General features: G+C 43.4%; 1 protein-coding gene across 3 annotated transcripts in view; it reads right to left on the minus strand.

Annotated features, from left to right (window-relative positions):
• Nucleotides 1–26,667, minus strand: part of cux2b (cut-like homeobox 2b) — a 96,902-nt gene that overhangs the window by 27,359 nt on the left and 42,876 nt on the right. For all 3 annotated transcript variants that reach the window (XM_040050157.1, XM_040050158.1, XM_040050159.1), the window contains one exon: nt 3,384–3,462. In XM_040050157.1, coding sequence (XP_039906091.1) covers nt 3,384–3,462 — 79 coding nt within the window. The remainder of the gene's footprint in view (nt 1–3,383; nt 3,463–26,667) is intronic.

Raw genomic sequence — 26,667 nt, forward strand, 5'->3', positions numbered from 1 at the left:
GGAGATGTCACAGGCAAATCAAAATATAGAACGCTAATGAAACACTCCAGCGGATTGACATCTCGGCTTAGGGGCCTCATGAAAGGAGATGAAAAAAATCACTTCAATCACTCGCATCAAAAAGTTATTTCTGCTCTGAGTTTACTGTTGCAATCTGAACAGGAGCATTAACAAACCGCAGCATTATCACGCTGGAATCTCGCAACTGTAATGGATACAGCTTTTTGGAGCCGATAGCGTGCGTGGCAAAGTGAATAACTGATATGTGACCACATGTTAATAATATCCATATACAACAGGTCACTTATTGAGCCTCTGCACCGTGGGCCCCTCCCCCCTTCTTTCCTTGTTCTCCTCTTGCATTCATTAACTCCGCTGTCGGCCCGCTCTGATTGGACCACAGGCTTGGTGCCGGCGCACACTGAGCGTGCACACACGCACACTGAAGGAGAGGCACTTTCAAATAAAATAATAGGAGGGGAAAAACGTCCCTGCAATGAATAGTAATAACTGCATTAAGATTAACGAGCACGGCGTGTAAAGAATAATTGCATCTGTCAAAAGATTAAAAATACATGAGCTGTAGCGTTTGTTGGGGGAATGGTGGGAAAGCTCACTGTTGTGTTTGAGGGGCAGAGAGAAATGAAGTGGGGCCACAGCCAAATGACTGTCCTCCGGTGTACCTGGAGTCATCCATTCTAGCGAGAGGTGGGCGGGGAGGGGTGTGTGGGGTGGGGGGGTGACCTTGGACACAAGCAGCAAGATGTACAGTGACAAACATCCACAGGATACTGTAGGCCCTTCTCACAGATGGCAGATACTGGAAGGCCCAAAAACATAAGCACTCAGTGCTCTGACTGATTTGGCTGCTGTGATCAAACCACACCATGTGACAGTGAGTAGGCAACTGCAGAGTGAGACATTCTAGCAGACAGACACGGAGACCCTGGCCACATCATTACAGGATAATGTAATATTTTATGAGTGGCAAGTGGAGCAAAAAAAATAAGTTATTTAATTCTCCTTTAAAAAGCCTGTTTATTCAGTGTAACCTAACTTCCTTTGGTCACAGTTACAATTTACAGATGCCCTATAAATGTGTCAGATGTTACTGAGAACAGTTATGTGACTGTGCCTGTTAAAAATGTAGCTGTGCAGAATGGGAAGACAGCGAGCTGGAGCATCCAGACAACTTTAAGAGCTTAATTTTAAAGGGAAAGTTAAAATTTGGTTCGGGTACAGTCTTGTCACTTTGTTCAACTGTTAAACTTAGAGGTAAGAGGCTGTCCTCACAAAGACAGCCAAATAAAAACATGGCTCTGTGTGCATGTATGGTGCTACTCACAGACCAGGCAATAACAAAAGGCAATACATCTAAATATGAAAACGGGTCATCCAAATGACATCAACCATGGCAAGGTTATTGTGGTGAATAACAGACAAACAGATGAGCATACAGAGCTTTCCTGAATTGATATTTGACAGATATTTCAAAATTGTTTATTTTTTAAATAGTATTATTTTTCACGAGTGCTCTTCTGATTTTGCCCCAATTAGTACCTTGATTGCTAGTCACAATTTACCTACAAGTTAAAAAACACAAAGCTGTGACACCACGAGTGCAGTGGGTAGCACGGTGACTGTCACTGTGGTAAAAAAGTGCAGACAGCCGTGTAGAGAGTGATGCTTTTGAGATTGCAAAAAAGCAGGACCTTTAATGAATACTGAGGAGGCCACACCTTAATTTGAGAGTAATGTAGTAATACTAGTAGTACATATAGCATGTAATCCAAATTCTGAAAATTCTTCTTAAAAATTACTTTTAAGTTTAGTTTTTCTGTCAACTTCATTCTGTAATTTTGTCACCTCTGCTCAGCTGAGTAATAAAAATCAATGTTGCACTAAACGTAAGGTTATCATTACGCTGTTATTACAGTTTTCATTGAGTAGTTATTACAGTATTAAGTCATGCTCCTGTGGAGTTACAAGCAATGACTGCCTCATGGTGTTCAGTACCATAGCTAACTCCCTGACCTTTGCGGAGTGCTGAGAGTGAAAACAACTCGCTTCACTCTGTATGAGTCGCAGTGCTACAGTGAAACAGACTCCCTTTGTAAATGTAAGGTCAAATGGAGGTAGGAGGCTGGCTGCGCTACGTCACCTGATGTAACCTGATACAGGAATGTCTACTCCTGCATACTCGATATAATGACCACAGGCAGGGTGAATAAATACACTCGATATAAAGAAACACGGAGAGAAAAAAGATAGTCGTTACCCTGCAAACAAATGCTTTTTCTTAACAGCAGGTGTTGGATGACAACAGCCTTTGATTTTTGTTTTTTTTTTGTTTTTAATTTATCAGTCTTTGTTCTTGAACATAACATAACTCTTAGTTGACTCTATTTGCTACTTGAGAGAGTTTTTTGACAATATATATCTCACAAGACCCTCCTAGGCTTGAATTAAGGCCTCGATATAAAAGGTATAGGTCAGAAAATCAAACTGAATACATCTTCAAAGAAAACTATCTTTATCAAGGAAATAACTCCATTCAAAGTGTGTGAGAGTGTATGTGTGTGGGTGTGTGCATGTGTGTGGTGGTGCAATATCAAGCAGGGGACTTCAAGGAAAAATGGAGACCTTTAAAAGTCAGTTGCCGCCGTCGCTATTTCTCTGACGCAGACTTTTATCTTGTATTCATTGAATCTGTAAACAGCATTCTCTACTCCTGCCACAAGTGTTTCTCTGATCTAGACTGAGATTGGGCTGCGTTTTGCTGCCGTCTCCTGCAACAAAGAGCAATACAGTACATGTGCCCTGCGTGGCATTGAAATAACAACTAAATAAACACGCAATATGTCTTTCCTCTGCTCTTACTTACTGTCTTTCCCCCCTTTTTCCCCCCATTGGCCTCATCAGACCTGCGTTCCGCACAGAGCCAGACTTCAGTTGGGATTTTAATTGGCCCTCCACAATCAACAGCAAAGCTCCTCAAGGATGTGTTCGCTCCTCAGCCAGGCTACACTCAAGGACCAGTGCTGGGTTTTGAAGTGGCCTCACGCAGAGTTTTGGAAACCGCTCTGAGAGCGTAGACTTTGAAAAACAGATAAGAGCCACAGGCTATAGGGTTTTATGCGTCTTGTATCATATACTGTTCCACCATATCTATCTATGGTAAGAAAATTACTTTTTTTCTTCACATATGCATGATATGTCTCTGCGTGTACACTTAGAGGCCTGGTCCAGTGATAGGGAATTGATCTCTGGGGAGGGATCTTGGAAGGGAGAGAGATAATTCTAGGAGTAACGCCGGTGTTTATGCTGCTGCCGCTGCTTTTGTTTGTGAAGATGCACATCTCAGGTCTTAGTGGGAGACTCACCTGGGGCCTCGATAAGCTGTTTGTAGATTCCCAGGAACGCAGACTCTGCCTCCTTACTGCGCTTGTTCAGAGCAACCACCTGCAGGGGAGAAGATGCCATTAAGGAAAACACGGACTGATAGGATCCTGGCACACGACTAACTCACAATGCACAGAATATTTGCACTGCAGGCATTAAATTGACGCTTTTACACAGAGCAGAAAGCATGCAAACTCTCCTATTGCTCGCAATAAATGAATGGTAGCGAGAGCAAAGGTCAGCCTCACAGCATCCTGCCGATAAATCAAACATTTCTGCTTGTCTTTTATATGTGCATACCGGAAAAATGCTGCGTGGCTTCTACTGTACATAATCTGCGACAACTAGAAACAAGGTATAAACTACGACCATGTCCTTGCTGTTTCACTGCCAAGATGCTACATGTTGCGAGGTGACATTTGGCCTGTTAAATGTAGGTGCTGGTGTGTGCGAGGAGACTTGCCAGTGGCCTCCATCACCAGCAGCACTCAGCACCTGCTATCCTTGGCGCTGCGGGTGATGCAAACCAATTAACGATTCATTAGGAGGGACAAAGAAAGTGAATTAGCTACCACCTGGCCCCATGGAGAGGGCACCTGCACTAGTGGGTATGTGGGTTACTCTGCTCCCAGCTCCCGCTAAGACCTCAGGCCTGTTTTCGTAAGTCAGAATCTGCCTCTCCATGTCCTCATGCAACAGTAAATCAGATCAGGCTTGTTCAAATGGCCCCCCACTCCAAAAGCAGATAGAATTCAAATTATTGTCATCTATTGTCCGTGTCATTTCTGTCACTGTTGATTACAGACTCGAATTGGCTCAATGGACTCCACAACAGTGGGTCAAGTGTGCAGTATGGCTAAGCCGGGGCCCCTCCTCATCAGTACGGCTGCACTCGAAGGAAAAAAAAGAAAAGAAAAAACATTCATTTTGCAAAGGCAGAAAACACTTATGAGAATGGTGGCAATGTGTTGGGGGCGGTTTAGTGGGGTTATAAATAAGGTGTGTGGAAAACAGCGAGGGACGCAGAGCCTTTGATTTACTGGAAATGGCTGGTGTCTTCCCCAGGGAGGCATAACGACAGCATCATGTTTAAAGAAATATCATAAAGATCAGGCAAATCCCCCCATCACTCCCACTTGGAGCAGCTCCGAGGAGTTCATGGAAAATGGAAAAGGCTGGAGCCCAATCAATACAGATGCAATAGTCTGCCGCTCTCAGTCAGCTGCCTGCTACACTATGCTGTTCTGTTTCACTCAGCTCTACCCATATTTAACCCTCCCACCACCCTCCATTTGCCCCCCTCCTCCCCCAGTCACCCGTCTCCCCTGTCCCTTTGGAACATGACATTAATGTTGGCATGTTGGCACACAAACAGTGAAAATGCGTGAAGCTCAATGGCACCATAAATAACGTTCCGGCTTTATCTTTTGCTTATGAGTACATCAACAACTGAGCTGCTTCAGCTGAGGCGGGCTTTATTCCCAATGATGAGACACTGTTTTTATGCTTGCTTCCCGAGGAGGAGCAGTTTGGTGACCCAGAGCTTGTTTTTGAGGCAGTAACTAAAAAGTCTCCTTCTCCTCTCTTCAGCGTGACAATGAGCAAACCAACAACACCACTCTGTGACACCAAGACAAACTATCACCAACCTGAGCTTACACCTCATCTACATGGCCACTACAGCAGGGTGGCTGATCCCACAGCTAGTCATCAACTTTTCACTGACAGTCTGCTGGCTGGCGTGCCTTCCTCAAAGCATATACATCAAATGAGACTCCCAACTGCATATGTAAAAAGCCCGAGCTCCTTGTGAAGGCACCAGCCAAGGCTCCATCTTCCAGGGTCTGCTGGCCCTCCATCATCCTTTAATGAGAGAACACGAAGATTACCTTCACAATCACACCATTAACCTGCCTACAGACGCTAGCAAAGACATCAATCACACGCCCGTCTGATGCCTTCTCAAGTTAGTGTCCGCTCTGCGTAAAGACACCCCCACACAAATCTGCCTTTCCTATCGTCAAAGCACTTTGAGGTGTTGTGCATAATCACAGAGTCATCCTCAGGACCACGCTAATCCACTTCCAGTCAAGCACGTGGGATTTTCGAGCCACAAGTCTAACTGATATGAGCATATGGAGCTGGTGCACAGGGACCAGCATTTGTATGATACCCCTGGGATCACAAGTACCTCAGCCGATCAGTGTTTATGATGACATCACAAAGATCCAGTGCCAGCTTTAGTTCACAGTCTGCTACTACAGTATTATTACGTTGACTACTCTTTGATGACACTAAAATGTGGAATTGCTTCTTGCATTTGCATTGTTATACCATGAAAACACTAGCTTGCACAGGTGAGCTAGGCAAATATTACCAGAAAAACCTGTCCAAGACTATCCTGAACTCCTGGATAGCGACAAACACAACAGTATTATGGACAACTTGCTATGTTTAGGAATGCATTAGGACATTTGAGAAATGTTAGAAGTATAAACATGAATAATACAGCTAAGTTTCTGCTTTGTTAGCTAACCCAAACTTTTTCTAGCATCCTTTAAATATAGAGATAAATTTTATTTGACTCAAAATTATGTTTGAGTCAAATATCTGTGTTTATGCTGCTGATTTAACTTTGCTTTGTCACTTGCTAACGTGCAATTTCATTGTTACCCAAGTTTTAGCTTAGATATTAAACTGCCAGATATGTCACCAACGTAATATGTAACTAAAAATTCTGCTTTGTTAAATAAAAATATATATTTTGCTCATACACTTTAAATATCCATATGAATCACATTCTTTTCAACTTAAATTTACAGTAAAACCCTCTTAATACTATGGTTTTTCACACCAGGACATAAACCAAATCTTACAATTATTTATATGCAAACTCACTTGAACAACAGCTCATTTGACATTACACCACATCATTGTTTATATAATAAAAAGTAAGCCAACATGCAGAAGCAGATTGTGGAAAAACTACAGAACCATTATTTAGTAGCTTGTAGAATCACCTTTAGCAGAAATAACTTGAAGAAATGGTTGTTGATCGATGGTCATGACAATTTGCATATTAATCAAAAAGCTGACCTCACAGCCCCTTGTTCATCAGTGGTGCTAGTTTCAATCATTATGCAAATGTACTGTTTATAAGATTGGGGAAACCTGCAATCAACTGAGACTTGGTTGAGTGACGAAACGTTTCCTCCACTGAAAACTCCACATCCAGATGAACAGAATCAACTTTTTGGAGCTTGAAGGAACCATTTTCTGTTTAATTTTACCAACGCTAAAATGCTGTGGAGAATTGAGATCATCTTGATTCTTTTATTTTGCTGCTGTTGTCCTGTTGCATAACCTACTTTCAGCCAAGCTCTATCTGTCAGACAGATGGCTTACATTTGACCCAAGAATACGTTGGTATACAGACAAGTTCATGGTGGACTCAGTGACTGCAAGGTGCCCAGTTTCTTTGCTGCCAAACAAGCCCAAATCATCACCACATCACCACTGTGGTTGGCAGTTGGTATGAGCTCTTTGTGCTAATATTCTGCATGTTCTTTTCACCAAACCTAGAACTGTGCATTAAAGCCGAACATCTCCACTTTGTCTGTCACGTTTGTCTGAAGGACATTTTTCCAGAAGTGTCATGGTTTGTTCAAATGCAACTTTACAAACCTAAGATATGATGCCATGTTGTTTTAGTGAGAAGAGACTTTCTCCTGGCAAGTGGCTCCGTAGTGTATGATTTACGCATTTGCCTAACAAGTTAAAGACCCCGATTCAATCCTGGGAGCAGACAAATCTCTTGGGGGACACATCAGGAAGTGAAGCTGGCATAAAAATCTGCCAGATATGCAGGGAGCTACAACTGTGGTCACCAATTGTGATTAAGGGAACAGCCAAAAGTAGCTGCTACGACTACTAGGCACAAAGCCATAATTGTTCATCCTCTTTTTAATTTTAATGTTATGAATTTTAAAACGTTAACCGAGGCCTGAGATGTAAGTGTGAGATGTAATGTTTGGGGTTTATTTAGTTTTTCTCTCAGCACTGCACGGTTTAATCTTTGGGCGAATTTGCTGGAACATTCACTCCTGTAAAGATTGGCATCTGCCTTGAAGGTTTAGCACTTGTGAATCATCTCTCATTGCAGGTGCTCAGGACTGCAACCTGTCTGGAAATGGCCTTATAACCCTTCCAAGATTTTGAATGGCAGCCACAGTTGCTTATTTAAACTGATGTTTTCCTCCTTGGCATTGTGTTAACACACACACACACACAAACTGCCCAAACTTGTGCTTTTATAATATCATGATATTAGTGAAGCTGTAGCAGCAATGTGGAGAAAAAACCTTCACACTGCTCTTAAGTACCGGATAGCTTGTTTTTCTTAATCCTTCTTCTTTTCTTTTTTTTTGGTCTGAGGCAGTTATTCCGGGCGTGTTGTTGGTCTCAGGATGACAACAGCTTGCCAAAAATCAGGACCTGTAAGAACAGGTGCAGCTCAAGGTAGGTCTATAACTACCAAATCACTTCTCCTCTTTTGGCTGTGTGATATGGCTCTTGCCCTGGGTTTGGCTCACATTTCTTTCTTTGTTTTCACCCATTTCATGATTAAGGATATGGCTACCAAGGGAATGGGCTTGGCCGCAGGTTGATTTTCCAAAGAGGAATAAAGCCTGAGGCAGAGCAGCAAAAGAGAGACAAAGGAAACCTGTTAACGCTCCTCCATAACTCTTCACGCAGCAGCGGAGTGGGCAGAGCACAGCCTCTGGGACAAGGCTGCTGGGAAATACTTACTGATAAGCCTTTGAGAATACTTACAGTGCCCACTAGTGAGTGTCTATGTGTGTATGTGAGAAATAGCTAGCATGTGCTGAAGAGAGAGGAATAAATAAAGGAGAACAAGTCAAGAATGAAGTAGAGGAGGCAGCATGAAGGGCTACTGAGCAATGCTGAGAGAGAGAGACAGAGAGACAACAGAAAAGAGAGGTTCCCATAAAGAGCGCAATTAGCAATTATGCAGTCATCAATTACAATTATCACAACTGGTGATTATGCAATTATCACACTAAATCATCGTTTCCCCCCTCTGCCTTACCAGTTTGCCACCCCCTGTGATTTGGTTGTTTGAGGATGGGTTGTGATGATGCAGGTGATTAGAGTGTGCGACAATGATGGGGGTGTTGGGCGGGTGTCAACGCGGAGAGTGTGCAAATAAATGTGTGAATGCTTGGAGCATGTCTGCATATGCATCTGTGCCTCCGTGTGAGCAGCGTGCCATTTCATTCTCTCTGAGTTAGTGTGTGCATGTGTGTATTCACGGATGCGCCGCCTCCATCTCAAGGTGAATGTGGTCGTCGCTGGGGGTGGTTTGGGGACAGAAAATGTATGGTTCCGCAGTCCCTGAGGCCTCTAAATTACCTGTCATCTTCCCCATGATGCAAAGGTCAGCGCACAATCAGAGGGAGTCCATCCTACTGTGCTGCTCACTGAGCTCCAGTCCAGCCCACAGGCTGACAGGATGTCACAACAACCCCGGTCCCGCTCCATGCTTATTAGAACAAAACAGTGGGAAGCCCACTACCACCACAGCACCACTTGTCACCAGAATTTCCGGAAGAATCTGCTTGATATGTGACAAATATTTGCTCCTTGGAGCTGATACAGGAGATAAGCCAAAATACGATCGATATTATTCTTTCCTGAGATACATTTCTATAACATATATTCAGTATATAACCCCCAGTGATTGTTTGATTTTTTTTTACATTTCCAAACATTGGTTTTAGTGGACTGACTTCTCCCAGTCTGCAGGTAATACTATTTTAGGGGTGCACTTGTTGACTACCACTCTGGAAATAAGGTGACATTTACCCGTGGCTGTGGCTGATAATTATCTGTGCTATGCATGTTGTTTATAGAGATACCCAGCGGTGCATCCATATAAACAACATTCATTCTGACCTGTCCTGAGTAAAATTACTTTGATAAAGTATCTCATAGTGGCTTCAATGCAAAATTTCTTTGTTTCCCTAGTGCCAAAAATATGAATAAATAAATAAATAACCAAAAACTGGTAAACAAAAAAAATATTGTTATCATCCATCAGCAAAATTGTTATTTCAGACATCAGCACCTGTGTGGATTTCCTGGTCACTGGGTCCTTCATCTGTAAATCATCATTTACAGCAAAATTATTCAGCATCTCACTCGGTAATTTATAGCTGAGTATTAAGGAGGTCTTAAATAAAGGTCAAAAGAGTTAAAATAATTTCAAGATGACTTTTTAATGACTGACTGGTCACAGGAATGCCTCTGTGAAACACCGCAAAATTTCGATTGTAAAAGACAATTCAAGGAGGAAACCTGTGAGTTATCTGCTTTCAGTTTCTTTTATGTGATCTGTATGTTAAAACGAAAACAAATGCAAAAAAAAAAAAAAGAGAGAAAACTATCATCATTTTCTCCTCAGAAGCAGGAAAGAGATCTGATCTTAGCCATGCAGGCCCAGCACTTGTGCAGCTGTCACTGCAGGCGGTTGTTTTGCTTTGAGAGTAGGTTCACAGGAGAGGCGGGAGCGCAGAGATGAGTTGGTGAGGAGTGACTGATGAGTGGGTGGAGGAGAGAGTCAGAGGTAAACACTATTGCAATACAGTCTGGACATTGAGGGACCCGTGTACACCCACACATGCACTCCCACGTACACACACACACACACACACATATACATCAAGTTGCTCTCATTCAGCCTGTGTTTGAGGGCAGATTTAATCATGGTGACACCCATCTTGGAGCGGTGGTGGCAGCATGGCGGTGGCTGCAGCCATCTCTGGGTGCCCGGTGAGATGAGCAGTCAGAGTACTGACACACATCTCGTCGCCACGTCAATTCCAATCAGCGGTCCCTGTCAGTCAATGCGCCGCGCTCACAAAAGACTGACGCTGCCGCCACTCAGCCACTGCAGAGCTGCCGTCTCAGCCAAATAAATGGCCAAAGCTGACCAAACCAATATTCTTCTGAACCACTTATCCGCTCCTCATGTGAATACATGCTGCAACAAAAGCAATGACAAATTCAATGTGAAAATTTGACACCATTCATGGTAGCCTGTAAGCCCAAGGGGAGAGGCTCAACTGTATTGGAATAGTTGAATGATATTTGAATGGTACAATGAATGGAGGCAGAGTAGGACCTTATAAAGTGTACACCAGAAAAAAAATCCAATATAGGTTTCAAGACCCTATTAACCTGAGGAGAAGAAGGCAGAAAGGTTTTCATATAGCATTTTACAGCTGTTACTGGATTAGGCTGTGGTTATATACTTTCCGTGTCCGCGAGTCTGCTCAGCTGCACTCGGGTCTCAGTGATGCAAACTTAGCCATCAAACAGGGAGTTCAAGGGTCTGTGCAGATGTTCGAAGGCCAGCCTTTTTTTAAAGACTCATCAATAGAGAATTTACATTGGAATGCACCAACTATGCATGTGATCCAGTTGGCGGACATCGAAGAAGCATAGCAGGAATGACTACTTGGCTGTCGGGGCTTCTACAGTCTGCGTCCACAATGGAGTATCATGTAGGCTTTAGCAGGCAACCCTGTACAGGAAGTCATGCTTTGAGCTATATCCTAACGTCAGCATGCTCACCGTAATGTGAGAGAAACTGTTTGCTGGGGGCTTGTTAACATTAACATACATGTTAGCACTGACCACGTTCATTAACACAGATATTTTATGCGGCAGTTAACAAAAAAAAAACATGTCTGAATGATGAGATATAATAAGCTTTGCTAGGTTTTAATGCTTAAACTTAGGGACTGACACTGAAGCAAGAACTACCGCAGTTCCTTGAATAGTCCCCCCAAAATTAAGTTACAAGGAACAAATTTAAAGCAGAAAAAACAAACAAAATAAACAGGTTTATATCCTAGTGCAAAAATTTGTGTTATGAAGGGTTTTTAAAAAAAAAAAACTAATCAATTTAAATTATTCTGAGGCACAGGTGTCAAATTCCAGGCCTCAAGGGCCGGTGTCCTGCAGGTTTTAGATGAGTCCTTGATCCAACACAGCTGATTTAAATGGCTAAATTACCTCCTGAACATATCTTGAAGTTCTCCAGAGAGCCTGGTAATAAACTGATCATTCGATTCAGGTGTGTTGACCCAGGGTGTTATCTAAAACCTCTAAGACCTCTCAACTCTCTCTGTGCCATTTGGAGCATTTTTAATGGAATTATCTGACAAATATTAGAGCCTGCTGTGCAGTTAATTATACAGAGCAGCCCATCCAAGAAATCTGTGCTCCAGTTTTTCTAAGTAAATTCTACCATTTATATATGTAAAGCATATAGCAGCAAATAGCAAGTTGCAAACATTAGTTTTTTCCTATTTTTGTGCCTTTTTTTGCAAATTTCAGAAAAACTCCCAGAAACACATATGCAAGTGGGTCAGCGCATCTTATTAGTATGGTTTGCTAGTGTTAGCACTCCTCTCACCCAAACAGGCTTACTTCTACACCTGCTTGGTTCAAATAACCAAGATGGCGACAGACAAAATATTAAACTAAAGGGTTTAAAATAAAACCAATGGACAACCTCAGGATGGCTACATTAATCTTTTATATACAATCATATATAAGATTTGCCAAATTAATAATTCAGAATCATGCTAGATATAAAGACACATGTCATCCTTTGAAGACTTAAGGTTTGCATCTAATAGTTGCAAGATACTTCAGTTGGAGCCTAAAGGTGGATACACCAACATCATTTTCTCTACAGCAGCTAACATGGCTAAAACTGCAAATCTACATATACTGTGTAAGAGGAGAGAGACTTCAGGTCAATGCCCCAGTGTAGTATGCTGATAATGACCCAGACAGAGAGAGAGAGAGACAGCAAACCTCTACAGATCAAGGTGGGGCTGACGTAATCCTGACGGACGTGGCACGTGTCGCTGCATGAGAGACAGAGAACATGGCACGACATTAAACCGAGATCAAAGGGCCTGCTGTCTCCGCTAGGCAGCAGGTGCCTTCTGGGTACCCCCCCCCCCCCAGTCATCATCAACAGGCGGTAGAACCACTGTGTTTCCCACCCTCTCAACAAAATTCAAAAGCACCAGCCTCCGTACTAACACCTCAAAGTCACAGCAAAGTCAAAGTCAAGAGCCGACGAGAGACAAACGGAGAAGAGAAAACAAATCTTTTTTGAACGTCTTTGTAGTTCAAAAGACGGGAGTTGTCATTTTCTTTGAGTTTGCTCTTTCAAATGTTTCAAGCACCGAGTGACCTAAACCTTGAGGAAAGTGTGTCTCCTGAAAATGTATCCATCACGGCATGATGGGAGGGAGCGCGGGCGTGCTGAGGGTAAGATGAAGGCACCGGTTGATGTGCTGAGAAGGAGGGCTGCGAAAAGTAGTAATGAGTGCACCTGGACTAGATTTCTGTGCTGGGAGAACTGTTAAGAGGAGAGAAGAGAAGAGAGGAGAAGTGTAGGTAAGGGCTAATTATAACAATAAAGTGCCCCCATTATCCCGGCACTGTACTGCCCTAGTGAACAGAGCTACAACAGATGGGGTGTCACGGGTAACTGTGCCAATGTGAGCCAAAGCCCTGGAGTGGATGGACCCTGGCAGGCCGCTGGTGGAGCAGCTCTAGTTAAGGGGGAGGCACAGCTGCATATCTCGCCCCCCCAGACACATGTTGACAGTGTTTCTCTAGCCCTGCCTACACTAGTCAAGGTGAGACAGCATGACACGAGAGGAGAGGGAGGCAGCGAAAGAGGGAGTGCGAGTGCTCCTCTATGATGGATAGCGCTCTCCAGCCACCTCTCCTCTCTCTCCCTCTTAGAAGGCTGGTGACTTTCCAGTGAGGCAATTATCATTGCGGAATGCATAATAGCCTAATTAATTACAGGTGTCAGCGCTGCCTTTGTTTCAGCATGGAGGAACATCATGCCAAAGCCGCATCCGCTAAAAAGAACAGCGCTGATGAACGAGCCTTGAACCGCGGTTAGAAGAGCGCAGCTGACAGAGGAGCGAACGGTGTGGAGATGGCTTGAAGTCTGCCAAACAATCCGGCGTCTGTTGCAGGCAGAAGACGGATCGGAAACACATGGTGCAGAAATTAGGTCCATTATTTGCTTGATAAATCTGCCGTTGTCAATCGCAAGGGCTCGGAAGAAGATCTCAGGTAGGCCCCGCGTAGGACGGCTCTGCGGTTAATTTGGCTCCAAATAGAGGAAGAACGAGAGCGACGTTGGTGGCGGCACTATCAACAATCAAACGGCCCCTTCACCCAGCCTTCCCTGACAAACACGCCGTATCATTTGTCCTGCCAGATTTGCCGATCTCATTCATTGTAGTGAAAAAGCCGGAAAGTAGACAATTGCCGGGGAAAAGAAACAGGACCTGCGAAGGAGAGGAGTGAATGATGGGGTGACTAGGGAGGAGAGACAAGCACAGAGATTTGTGCTCCTCTCCGCCGCAGCTAAACACAAGCATACATTTGTGCAGAACTTAATGGAACGTCACATTTAGTGTGCCAGTGTGAGCGTACTGTACAGCCCGTGTGTGTGTCGTTGTGGGGGTCGTGGTGGTAGGCTGATAATCCCTCCACGCCCCCAGGCAGCGAGGGCTCATTGTAGAGTACATTGAGTCTAATAGAAGCAGGCGCTGCAGTTGTATGCAGCTTTTTTCTGCTCCCACTATGAGAGGAGTTTTTACATAATTAATGACTGTTGATGTTTCCTAGGTAGTCGCCCGGCAAATTCACTCCAGACTCGGCTGCCACCATCGTTGGTTCCACAGAGAATGAGCGACAGTAGAACAGACAGCTTACATTACAGGCATAAATAAGGCAATTTTGTACAGTGTCTTCAGACATTACTGTGAGGGGGGTTCAGGGCCAATGATTCGACTTGCTTCAGAGAAACGCTCAGAAAGAGCTTTTCTGTGTCTCCGAGTCTTCCGAGAATTTGCGCTTGATGCGAGTAAAACTACTTCCTTTAGTGTTTTTTTTTTTTTTTTTTCATTCTGTATGCTCTTAGAGAGGCGCAGATGAAGAGGCGCCTTTTCAAAAACACTTGACGGCTCCAGACGGGCGATCATTCACATCTGCATGAATCAGTCTAATCTGAATGTCGCTTTTAATACACGTTAGTCCGGCGTAGGAGTCTGGGTTTGTACGCCGCAGACCTCCGGCAGTCTGGCGAGGCCTCGGGGCCCTTTGCACATCTTGCTGGGAGGCAGTCCACATTTATACTGGAGCATGTTAAATTAAACATTTAAACACGACACCAAGGGAAGGCTATTTTTTACTGCTCCCAGCCCACTACTCATTATTAATTTGTAATAACCTTTAAGGCTTTTTGATGTCATACATATTTTACAGAGAGATATCACTCCCAGCCAGACTGGTGAGGGCCTGTCGATGACAGATCACCGGAGTGCCACTGAAATGTGGCTTCATCTGCTATAATTAGGACCAGGTGGGGGTTGGGTTCCCTGTGTGTTTGTCTATGCACCAACTCACACACAAATGTATTGACGTGTCAAAGACCAAAAAAGTGTGGAGGGTCAAAAAGAAAGGAAAAAAAAGGCATCTTTCTGGCAGTTACCTGTCCATCACTGTATACCTTTTAGATATTTATGAATGCCAAATGTGAAAGTAGTTAATTTCAGCTACATAAATCACCTGAGTGGCTGAATGCTTGAAAAGGAGGAGGGGCACATTAACACCCCACACTCTGTCTCCTTCATATTCCTCCGTTAGAGGGCTGGCCAAGACCCATCTTACTCCCGCTCTGCTGGGAGGCCCTTTGTGCCCGCTGGATGCCAGCCTAAAGCTCATGTACGCTGGTGCCAACATGCCACTAAAAGCTGTAAAACAAACGAGCTCTGTTTGGTTAATGTACACTGATTGACCTCCGCTGCCAGGCATTTGATGTCATGATTGTAATGACCAGCTTTCTGCCTGATCACTTATATACAATGTGACAAGCGTGAGGTGGCGTTTCTATTTGAGTGAATGAGGACTAATCAGAGGAGATGGCTATAGCGGCACAGCTGATGTTTGCAAAAGCAGATCTCGGCAACGATCGACAAAATGACAGCGGTCACATTTTATTAGTTGATATTTCTTAAAAGGTCAGTTAACCAAAAATTATGATTTTTTTTTTTAGGGATGCATCGATTTTCTAATACTCCTCTTCCAAGTAGCAATCTGGCTGCCAGCAGATAGCGACACTGATTCGTTTGTTTTGTTATTGGTTGTTCTCCTTTTTTGTGCCATGGAAGTTTGAAAGTCGTTCAGCACGCTATGGACATGACATAAACAGATATACTGATATCAGTCAACAGATGTTGTTAAAGGCATTAGGTTGCAATATATTAGTAGGTACATTTGTGAGGCATAGCTGAAGAAATGTAGTATTTCATTTAATAAAATTCTGCAGTTTCACACCTTTTTGACAGATAAAATTTCTACTTGACTCTTTAATCTCGTGGAGCATTTGCGTTAGTGTTTGACAGTTTGATCGAACTAATGTTAAGTTTTAAACTAAAACTATACAGCATTTCAAAAGAAAGAAGCCAATATCACAGATTTAGAAAGTTTATCTTAATCTAGCGAGCATCTGCCAACCCTGCCCTCTCGGATTCATCCATGAACCCGTTGCAGGAGTCCTGACCGCGAGGTTGGAAACCACTGAGCCACAGTTTCAACAGTTTTCTTACCAGTGGTTTTTTTTTTTCCATTTTAGCGACTTTTTTTGTCCTCTCCTCAATAAAAAGAATGTGAAATAAAAATAACGAGAGTGAGGTCCTTGGATTATCCTGAGTAATAAGGACATCGCTTCTTTTTTAATATTTCTTCACTTTGAGGACCACCGACGAAATTCCTTCCTCATCCATTGTATGAAGGGGTGGAAGCAAATCTCGCAAACCGACAACTGTGCAAAGCATTTAGATACTAAGAGGAAAGCAAAGATACTTTCAAAAATAATTCCATGAATAGTTTTTATTGATCAAATAACCTCATACAAAGTGCAGCAAACATGAACAAAAGATAAGCTCAACCTTGATGAGCCCCCCCCCACCCATTGCCTTTAAAACAGTACTAGTCTTCCTCGGCACTCTTGCACTGTTTTCCATGGTAGAGGGCACATAGTTTGTTTTTTTACCCCTAGGCTTCTTGAATAACATGCCACAGTTTTTGTTATGGATTACGGCTTTCTCAGTGTATTCTGTCTCCTCTCCTCACCGGACTCCCCACAACATCCATCAACGTACTTCTTCAGACGTGTTTTCACGCATCAGCTTTGAACGATTTCAGAAAAATCAAGCTGGGAGAAAATACCACAATTTTCCTTTATCACACATAACACACAAGAGGAAGTAGTGCACTTCAGATGGGTTCACGCTACAGAAAACGCTCCAGCCTGGACAGAGCGTGCAGGAGGCAGCACACACGACGCCCACTCAAAGGCAGTGAATGCACCAGACTATTAGCTTCACACACACAGGCTGTGAACTAGTGAGCTGGCAGGTTAAACACGGGCTATTGTCCTACGTGACTGAGTCAGAAATTTGCGCTGATACCTCTGCGAGGTAATGTTTCGAAAACTTCAGAGCCGCACAGCATGTGTGGAAATGACATTAGAACCCGGCCATATTTCTGAGGTCATGTTGAACAATGAGTTTTGATTAGATGTCTCCCTGATGGTGTGCCTAATGGAATATAAAAATCGGAAGTGCCTAGAGCCTTTAGAATAAAACAAAAACATTGTAGATATTTGAAAACCTGTGTAAATAAAAATCATTAAAGTTAATAGACAAAATACTTCCTTTTTTCTTTTTTACCTGAGTGAACCGACCTATTAAAGAAAGAGCCAGGAAAAATATGCTTTTTGTTACATCATTGTGAGGCAGACGTTCAGGAGTGCCAAATCAATCTTAAGCAGCCTCAGAAACAAGTCTTCAGCGAGCTTTATATATAGGCCCTCACTTTAGTGGTTATCTATTGGATGCTGAGTGTTACATAATCCTCCATATGCTCAGAGTGTAGGACAATACCGTACGGGTTATAAATAAAGAAACCTGACGCACGGCTGCAGCCACTGTGATTTGGGCAAGTTCTCACATGGGATGTCATAGTTCTGCAGTGCTAGCCCCACTGCTATTTCAGGCTCTGCCTCATTAGAACATCCACTGTGAGTGAATATATATATATATATATATATATATATATATATATATATATATATATATATATATATATATATATGTGTGTGTGTGTGTGTGTGTGTGTGTGTGTGTGTGTGTGTAACTGAATCTACAAAAGATCATTCATTAGGGACAAGAGCGCATAAAGACAACGTTCACCCTTCCAGCAACCGCGCGGCTCAACCTAAACTCCACGCGTTTGCTACACTTAAGGTAGCTGCATCTGTGCTGCCTGGTCCCACAAGGAGGTCTGCAGACCTCCATGACAGGGGCACACACGCAACCTACCACAATGACTGCAATTACCCCACATCCACTGCCTTCACCAGGGGAGTGTGTGAGCATGTGTGTAAGTGTGAGAGAGGGAAAGCGAGCAACAGGACGTGCAAATATGTATGGAAGTGTGTGTGAGAGGGGGAGGAGAACCATGCACAATATTGCATGACCGCCTGTACCTGCCTCTGTGATTGTGTGTGTGTGCCTGTGGAGGCCCTCTCACACCACAGCGGCTGGCTAATTTAGTTAGGGAATAGCTGGCTGTCCTTCGGGTGAACGGACAGAGATTGGTCTCAATATGAGATGTAATAAAACAAGCCCATCACTGGATCTCGCCGCACCTTCGGCTGTCCTTCACATGTCTCTCCAGAAGAAGACACACACCCACAAATATATACACATACACACGCTGATACACAAACACACACACACACACATTTGAGTTTGTGAGCCTTTATATATAGTTCAGAAAACAGCAGAACAATTGCTGGTTTTTCCAGTTACTTTGGTTTGTCTGCAATATGTTTGTCATTTGTTGATCAGTACCAACAATAACTACAAGTATAACTAATGCCAACTGAATATCCATGAACATGTTACTTTATTTTTTATTTAACCTTTATTTATACAGGTAGTCCCATTGAGACCCAGTGTCTCATTTGCAAGAGAGCCCAGTTCCAAAAAAACATTTAAAGTACAAAAAAAAGGATCTAAATTCGTCTAATGTACATACATATATCTTCAATCTAAACAAGCTGGTGAATGAAGTGATTATTTACCTCTCGCTGTTCTCGTTCAGGACTGAGATATTATCAGGCAACAAGTGAAAAATCCATTATTTAAGTTGATATTTTGGAAGAACTAAAAATGGCCACTCAATTAACCTATCCCCACAGTTAGGGGGATAGGTTAATTAATTAATCTAAACTGCCCATAGGTGTGAATGCGGGAGTGAATGTGAGCACGAATGATTGTCTGTCTTTGTGTGTTAGCCCTGCGACAAACTGATGACCTGTCCAGGGTGTGCTCTGTCCCTTGCCCCATGACAGCTGGGATAGGCTCCAGCGACCCTGAAAAGGATAAGTGGAAGCAAATGGATGGAAGAATGGCTGGATGGATGGATGGATGGATGGATGGATGGATGGATGGCTGGATGGATGGATAAAAATGGCCAAGCTTTAGAATCCACATGATTCTGACTTTGTCACCCAGACACCAGTTTGACTCATTCAAGCTTTTTTGTTATATTTTGTAACTTTGTAATATAGTGTATTATTTATTTTACTTTTGCTAATTACTGTCTCCCTGTCTTGGAGCAACAGTGACCATATAATTTCCGCTTGGATTAATAAAGGATTCTGATTCTCATGTTGCATTTCCAACATGGTAGGTCATGTGGGGTGCTGCAGTGGTTAAACTAACTAGATCATGCAGTGCCTCACAGCTTGCCGCCCTTGGGGCTTCGTATCCATAAACCAGTCAGCGTACCCACGCTGAGCTTTGTCCACAGCTGGAAGGGCCTACACTGGTTCCACTGGTCTTCTTCCATTGCTCCTTGTATATTTGTTACTGTTTATAGGGGGGACAGATGGCACCAGGATGCATTATGGAGAGCCGGTAGAGGCGCTGAGCATCATTCTCCTAGGAAGCCTTTGTGTCTGGCAATCACATGAATATTTTTCTGATATGTACCACCTACTAAAACATTGTTAAAGATTATGCATCCTTTCATCCTGGCAATAGTATTCGGTGGATTCTTTCATCAGGATACTGGAAACACTATTCGGGAATAGTTTCAACCTGTCTGTCTTGGTCTCCACATACCCAAGATCTCAATTCGGCTCAACATCTGTGGGAAGAACAGAGGCCCCAACTCCATACGTAACAAGACCTTCTGGAATCTCCAATTACTCACAGGTCCTATTGTCACAGGTTGGCCAATTAAAAGTTTTGTCAAAGGATTAGCCATTTCTTTAATTGTCTTAATCTCATTACAGTATTATAATCTAATGTAATCTATTGATGCACTATTCATGTATCGGATTCAAATTACTGCAGCTATAATTTTGCTGTAATGAAATGTTTACAACTTCTTAGTTATAGCAACCAACTGTAGAAAAACCAGGCCACCCAGGCGGTTCTCCCGTCTCCTTATCTCACCCTGACTGACTAACAGTGCCTCTCTGTTTGGGACTGGAGCACGGGCGAGCGCCTTCATTCCACCTGTGCTCCCGTTTGGCTGCATCTGACTCCTGTTCCTTCCTGCCAGCTGCTGGCGTCCAGAGCCAGACGACCAGCAGCTTTTTCCTCTTTGGCTGTCCCCTTAGCCCCACTCCACAAGAAGAGCTGGAACTCTCCCGCTAAATCCACAGAGACCCAATTACAGGGACTGCAGGAGAAATGACGAGGAGATGCAAAGTTACTCTGCTTTAATTGAGAATGTGTTTAACATTCTCCTCAGGCCACCGTGGCTTACGTCTCTGATGAAACACAGAGCCCTGCAGTGGGACTTTAAAACATATATCTGTTTGTGACAAAGGCAAAGCAGACTCTGATCTGTGGGCTTAAGATATTTTTGGGGGTGTGTGTGTGTGTGTGTGTGTGTGTGTGTGGGGGGGGGGGGGTGATTTAGGAGGTCGCGCTTCCAGTAGAAAATAGGAAAGGAAACGAGGAGGTCTCTTAAAAGTGTTGGCGCTGATTTGTGATCAGGACGCAACACTTTAATGTGGGGCGTACATCAGAAGAGAGTTACTTCACTTGCAGCTGCTGGTTTTAATAGAGCCACATGTTAATTAGCATTGTAGCTAATCCCATATTAAAGAGACCCAAACTGTCAGGTCACATTATAAACAATCGGTCCTAATGTTCGTGCATGTGACATTTGGAGCTGCTATCTCTTCTAGCAAAATGTTCCCTAGGTACTAATTGGCCTACTTTATGCTGTCTTTCTTTGAATTGCCACTTTCTTTATCATTTAGGATATTAGCCTTGACAAGCATCATCTCATATACCATAGGCTCACTAAAACTGGAGATGAGGTGCATCTTTTTTTCCTTCTTTTTTTTTTGCAGAGGTACAGCAAAAATGGGAATAAATGTTTTATGCTAGCATGTAATACTGCGAGATCTACCTTCATGGGATATTAAATACAATTTGAAAGAAGAATAAAAAGTTCAAACACTTAGCCAGCAGCAAAGTAAGTGTAACTTTTCACCGCTTGCATTATTTAAGATAGGCTCCATCATTTTATCAATCTATCGATCTCGCACCAGAAAGATGAAAATGGAAAAATAATGAGGCCGATGAATGCTGTGTAAAGAACATCAATGTGCAAAATTTAATTATCTGTGCTGGAAAGAGCAGAGAAAATGTGTCGGCTGTTTTCTAAAACAAAAAGAAAGTGAAAAAAGGAGCAGTTAATATTTTTCCCTCTCTGCATATTTTAATTACCAGATCAATCATAACTTCGTACTGCAGCACTGCAGAGAAAAGAAAATTGCAAGTCTAAATGAAAAACAATAGATTTGCTTTAAAGTCTTCACTCTTTTGAAGTCTAAATTAAAATTTCAGGTACCTTTACAAGAGCCTTCTTCAGAAAGTTATGATATTTAATTAGCGTGTTTAGATTTTGCTGAAATTAAACTTCACAGCCGAGCATCATGTGAAATGAAGACTGGTATTCCCAGGCTTCAGGTGTGGGGGTGGGGATGGTGAGGGGGGAGGCCACTGCAGATGAACAGTGGGAATTAAATCACTTCGGCACGTGAGGCCTGTGTATCCTCTGACAGAAGCTCATGTTCTTCTGACTTGTGCTGACACCGGCCTGATCCGGTGCCGGGTCTCTGTGTTCAGTGGAGGGGAGAAACAACTTTACTCCGACTGTGTCTGTGCAGCTCCGATTCTGCGCCTGAAATCAGAGAGTCGTGCCGTAGAATCGACGGAGCAGCTCTCCCGTTCCGCCTTTTTCCTCTTCACACGAGCTTTTCCTGGTTGTGCGAGCACTGATGTTTATTTCTCCTGGCACGTCCTCGCCGGCACTGAGCCACCGATTTCACACATTTTTATTGGCTAATTTGACTGTGCTCTTGCCAGCAGCTGAGAGTGAGCCAGGACTCGGAGAATCTCAGAGACAGTGCTGCTGCTGTGGTTCGTCCTGCTGCTGCTGCTGCTGCTGTCTGACTTAGGGTGCCTGGAGGGAGCAGATGAGGAAACAGAGGCGTTCACCTGCCTCGTAACCAGTAGCTGACCATGTTAAGACCGAGGCGAGCTCAGTCTTAGAAACTGCCTCTTGGATTAGTTACTGTGTGCTGCTGGTGAGTGTCCAGTCAGGGATGTGATTGCCTGTCTGTTAAGGTGACAGGGGTTTAGAGGAGGGGATGTACACCCAGTCAGACATCCAATAGGAGCGCTGCAGCCGGCGCTATGCGTGCGTCCATCCTCAAACATGGCTAACATTTGCACAGCAGCGGCAGTCAGGCGTGATGTCTCTGGGCTCTGAGGTTTGTGCTGTCAGGACGGTAGAAATTAAACCTGGCACTGCAGAGCAGAATGTGCTGAAACTCATCAATTCCACATGGCTAGAGAGCCAAGTGCCTATTTATAACAACCCCCCCCCCATCTTCTCTTCTTTACCTGGTGTGCATCCCTGACTCTAAACACGCATCCATAATGATGAATACACCCAACTGGGACGCTCCGACAGGGCATCAGTCAGGACAGGAAAACAAACACGCCAACACACACACACACGCCATCAGATCACAGCACAGCAGAGGAGGGATAAGACTGACACTGGGAAGGCTGATGGAAAGGTTGAGGCGTCTCAGCATAAAAACACCCGGCAGAATCACAACAATCAGTCACCACACAGGAAACAAACAAGGGCAGTCAGATATATTAAACTTCTACAAAAGGCCCAATATGGAGCTGAAAGATGGTGCAGCGCTGGTGAAACGCTGCCACCCAACTACTGGGTTTGTTTATGTTGTCATTTACTGAATTAATGATATTTCATTTTAAAAAGGTACTGTCTGAGCTTCTGCCAAGCTGACGGATGGTAAATTCTTAAGCTATAAATTTGGCCAGAAAAAAAAAAGTGCTCACCTCTGCAGACAGAAAACATACGTAGCAAGCATATTTAAAAAGAAAACACAACCTGTGTTTTCTGTTTGGATCTGCGAGATAATGATTTCTATTTTTGTCCTTCTCGTGGAAGGCTTTTTCTGTTATAGCCCTCAGTTTTATTTTATGAGAACAAACTGGTTTGGTACAAAACTGGCAGTGTTCACCAATTCTATATTTACTTGTAGCTAGCAACAAATCCCGACCTATACGAGTCACCTAGAAAAAGTAATTTGTCCATATCAAGCATTAACCTCCAGTTCTGGGAAATGAAGCGCTTGTGAAAACTGCAATTCCTCTAGTGGCCACTTGAGGCTATCTTTAAGGAAGCTGCGGCTCTCTTCCACAGCATGTCTTTTATCCTGTTTTCCTTCTCTCACCCCAACCTGCCGCAGCAGATGGCCCCGCCCCTCCCTGAGCCTGGTTCTGCCTGAGGTTTCTTCCTGTTAAAAGGGAGTTTTTCCTTCCCACTGTCACCAAAGTGCTTGCCATAGGGGGTCATATGATTGTTGGGTTTTTCTCTGTATGTATTATTGTAGGGTCTACCTTACAATATAAAGAGGCGACTGTTGTTGTGATTTGGCGCTATATAAATAAAATTGAATTAAATGGAATTGAATAAACTTCCATGTTAAAATGACAATTACAATAAACATTTTGGTCTTTATAACTAATGTACTTGATAGCAGGTAGATTTTTATTTTTTTTCCATTCATTTAAATCCTTCATAAGCCTTACAATTTTACATTGCACATTAACAGCATGCCCTCTTTGAGTGAAAGGTGAATGCTGACACAGCTGAATGTCTTTTTGTACCAACAAACCACCCAGGAAGTGCATGCTTTTGGGTGAGGGTAATTCTACTTTTATCTGTTTTTTTAGGCTTCAAAAGCCAAAGTTCACAAACCTGTGGGTGGCATCGTCCTGGCTTTATATTAAATTTATCTGTAAATATACCAACTTAAAATTCACTTGCTGATTACAATATTTTCACATTTATTATTCTGTATTTTGTCAGTTGTGCCCACAGTACCTGGCAGAAGTTACACAGGTCACTTTAAAGTTATTCCAAACAAGGATGTTGGTATAGTGCAAAAGGCTGAGCAGGTTAACCAGAGGCCCAGGTTCAAATTCACCCAGAGGCCATTTACTACATGTCTTGCACTGAATACGTTTAGAATGTAAAGTGATGTGTCAACTTAAACTAGACTATCTCTAAGAAATCTCAGTATCTTCAGAAAAAGGCTATTTATTCACTGCTCATGTACAGGACTTGGCATTAGACGAAATGAAGTTGCATTGTTACAGCAGGATACAGAGCATTTGATCCAACATCCACATATAAGCTTGTTCATCTCTGATTAATCGTGATCGATAAAAGTAAACTTTAAAGTAATAGAAACTGAAACAGTGAGTGAATCGAGGTGCATTTCGTTTGGCTCAAAGCAGCTTTTCTGCACTGATGTGGAGAACATGCAAGGCCATTCACCCTCAGGAGATGCAAAGGACGTAGAAGACTCAAGGAAGGTATTATCTAATGTCCAATTACACTCCCACGCCCCCTCACATCCCTCTCCCTCTTGGCTCTCCCTTCTCTCTCCTAACTTCCTTACTCTCACCTTCATTCCCTCTCCTTAGCATGAAAAGGACACAAGCGATAAACTGGGAGCAGAAAGCCGGTGGTTTACATGGCCCCGGAGCCCATTATGTTCCCCACAATAGGCTGGAGGCCGGTGCGTGCTATGAATAGGTAATGGCCTGGAGATCCTGGGCCTGGCCTGCTGCTCAATGAGCCTAAGACAGCCGAGCAGGAGACAGGCATTAGAGATACCTCGTCGGCCCAGTATGGAGCAGCCTGGTCATAGCCGGGGGGGGAAGCATGGGAGGATGGGCGAGTGGGAGTGAGTAGGAGGGTGTCGTAAATGCCCCTTACATAAGGTAGGGCATGAATAATAACACAAAGGGAATATTCAGAGGTACCTGGGAGGCACAGATCTGGTTCACTGGCACAGAAATATGAGCCTATAATGTACAAAGAAATCCACACTAGCTTGCTTTTAAAACTGTACATAGTTTACTAGCAGCTTTTTATCAGACTGTATGACTCTGCTGCTCACTCATTCCGACACCACCTTCCCAAGTTAGCCATCCACTCATGCAATCTGTACCTAATAACCGCAAGGTTTAGCCCATGATGAAGATCTGTCTTCATTGAGCTGGAAAAGCTGTAGCGTCGCCGAGCATTTTTCCTAACGGCGCAGTCCCTCATCTATGAAAGTGCCATAGAGCCCCTCAGACAATTAGGCAGGGAAAAGCTTTATGACCGTTAGACTCACTCAGCGAGCGGCACTCTCACTGCCAGCACCGCCAGGAGCGCTGGCTCGTGCAGAAAGGTAATTACGGAGCCTCTCATAATGACACAGAGGAAGCTTGCGTCATAACACCCACAGCCTTTTATCATAGCGCTGTAATTAATTATCATCCTTTACTCTTTGATTCATTCCACTATTCATAACATATTCATACATTCAAGAGAAATTATCATTTCCTTCAGGAATTAATCAAAAAGGAGCAAAAACTGGTCGGCTCTCGATGGATGATCAAAGATGGTGGTCGTCTACCTCGCCGCGTGGAGTACGGGAGGGCAGCTCAGGGCGAGGCATTATGGGCAAAGGTCTCCACTCAGCTCTTATACTCGTGGACAAATTATCTGCAAGAAGCCTTAAACGAGGATGAAAATACAGTTGCAGAAGCTTTTAACGACAAAAACAAAAAAGCACTAAAGCAGATATGACAATCCAAACAACTGTTTTGTCTTTTTTATTGCACATTTCTGGTGCCGCTCTCCAGCATGAAAGGTCATATTACCAGCACAGTCCACCTTTCCAGACAAGACACAGCAGCCATTTTGAGATGTCTTAATTCGTTTGAAAAAGACCTCCAAAGCTCACACAGAAAAACAAGCAACCACAACAACAACAATATACATGAAAACATTGTCTTCCCTCACATCATCACTTTTAGCACCTCAGGGGAAGAAATGGCACAGTTAGACTCATAAACAGGTGTCCACCGGCCCCCAGCTCGCACTGCTTTAATAGCTGTTTGATGTTTTTGATGTCTAGTCAGCTCGATCGTACCTTACTGCTTGATAATGAGGGCCAATAATGATTCCTGAGCTTGAGGGGTTAATGGCATGTAACCGGCAGAGCTGCTAATTACACGTTACAAACTATTTATCAGAATCTCCATCTGCGCAAGCACCACAACTCTCATTGTGCACGCTAAATTACTCTACGGATTATCATTGTAAAGCAAGTTTCAGTAATTAGGGACCCATACTGCTGTTTTCTTTTTCCGAGATCGCCGAACGACATCAAGAGGAGAGGAGAGAAAAATAGAATGAGTGCTTAATTTGGGCCTGATATTCAGATTGTCCGGATGTGAGGAGGAATCTGCCTCTCTCCTGCAAACATACCAGGAATCACGGTTCGTCCTGAGGGGAGTTTATACTCTAAAGTGAGAGGGAGGTGTAAATTGCACTGAGAAGCCCGCGAAGTCTCGGTGAGAGTCGGCAAAGTCTGTTTTTCCTGTATGTTCAGATGGCAGCGAGAGCTCTGAGAGAGAGAGCTGTGTG

Source organism: Simochromis diagramma, unplaced genomic scaffold, assembly GCF_900408965.1.
Source record: "Simochromis diagramma unplaced genomic scaffold, fSimDia1.1 OVJJ01000159.1, whole genome shotgun sequence".
In the NCBI taxonomy this organism is placed as follows: Eukaryota; Metazoa; Chordata; class Actinopteri; order Cichliformes; family Cichlidae; genus Simochromis; species Simochromis diagramma.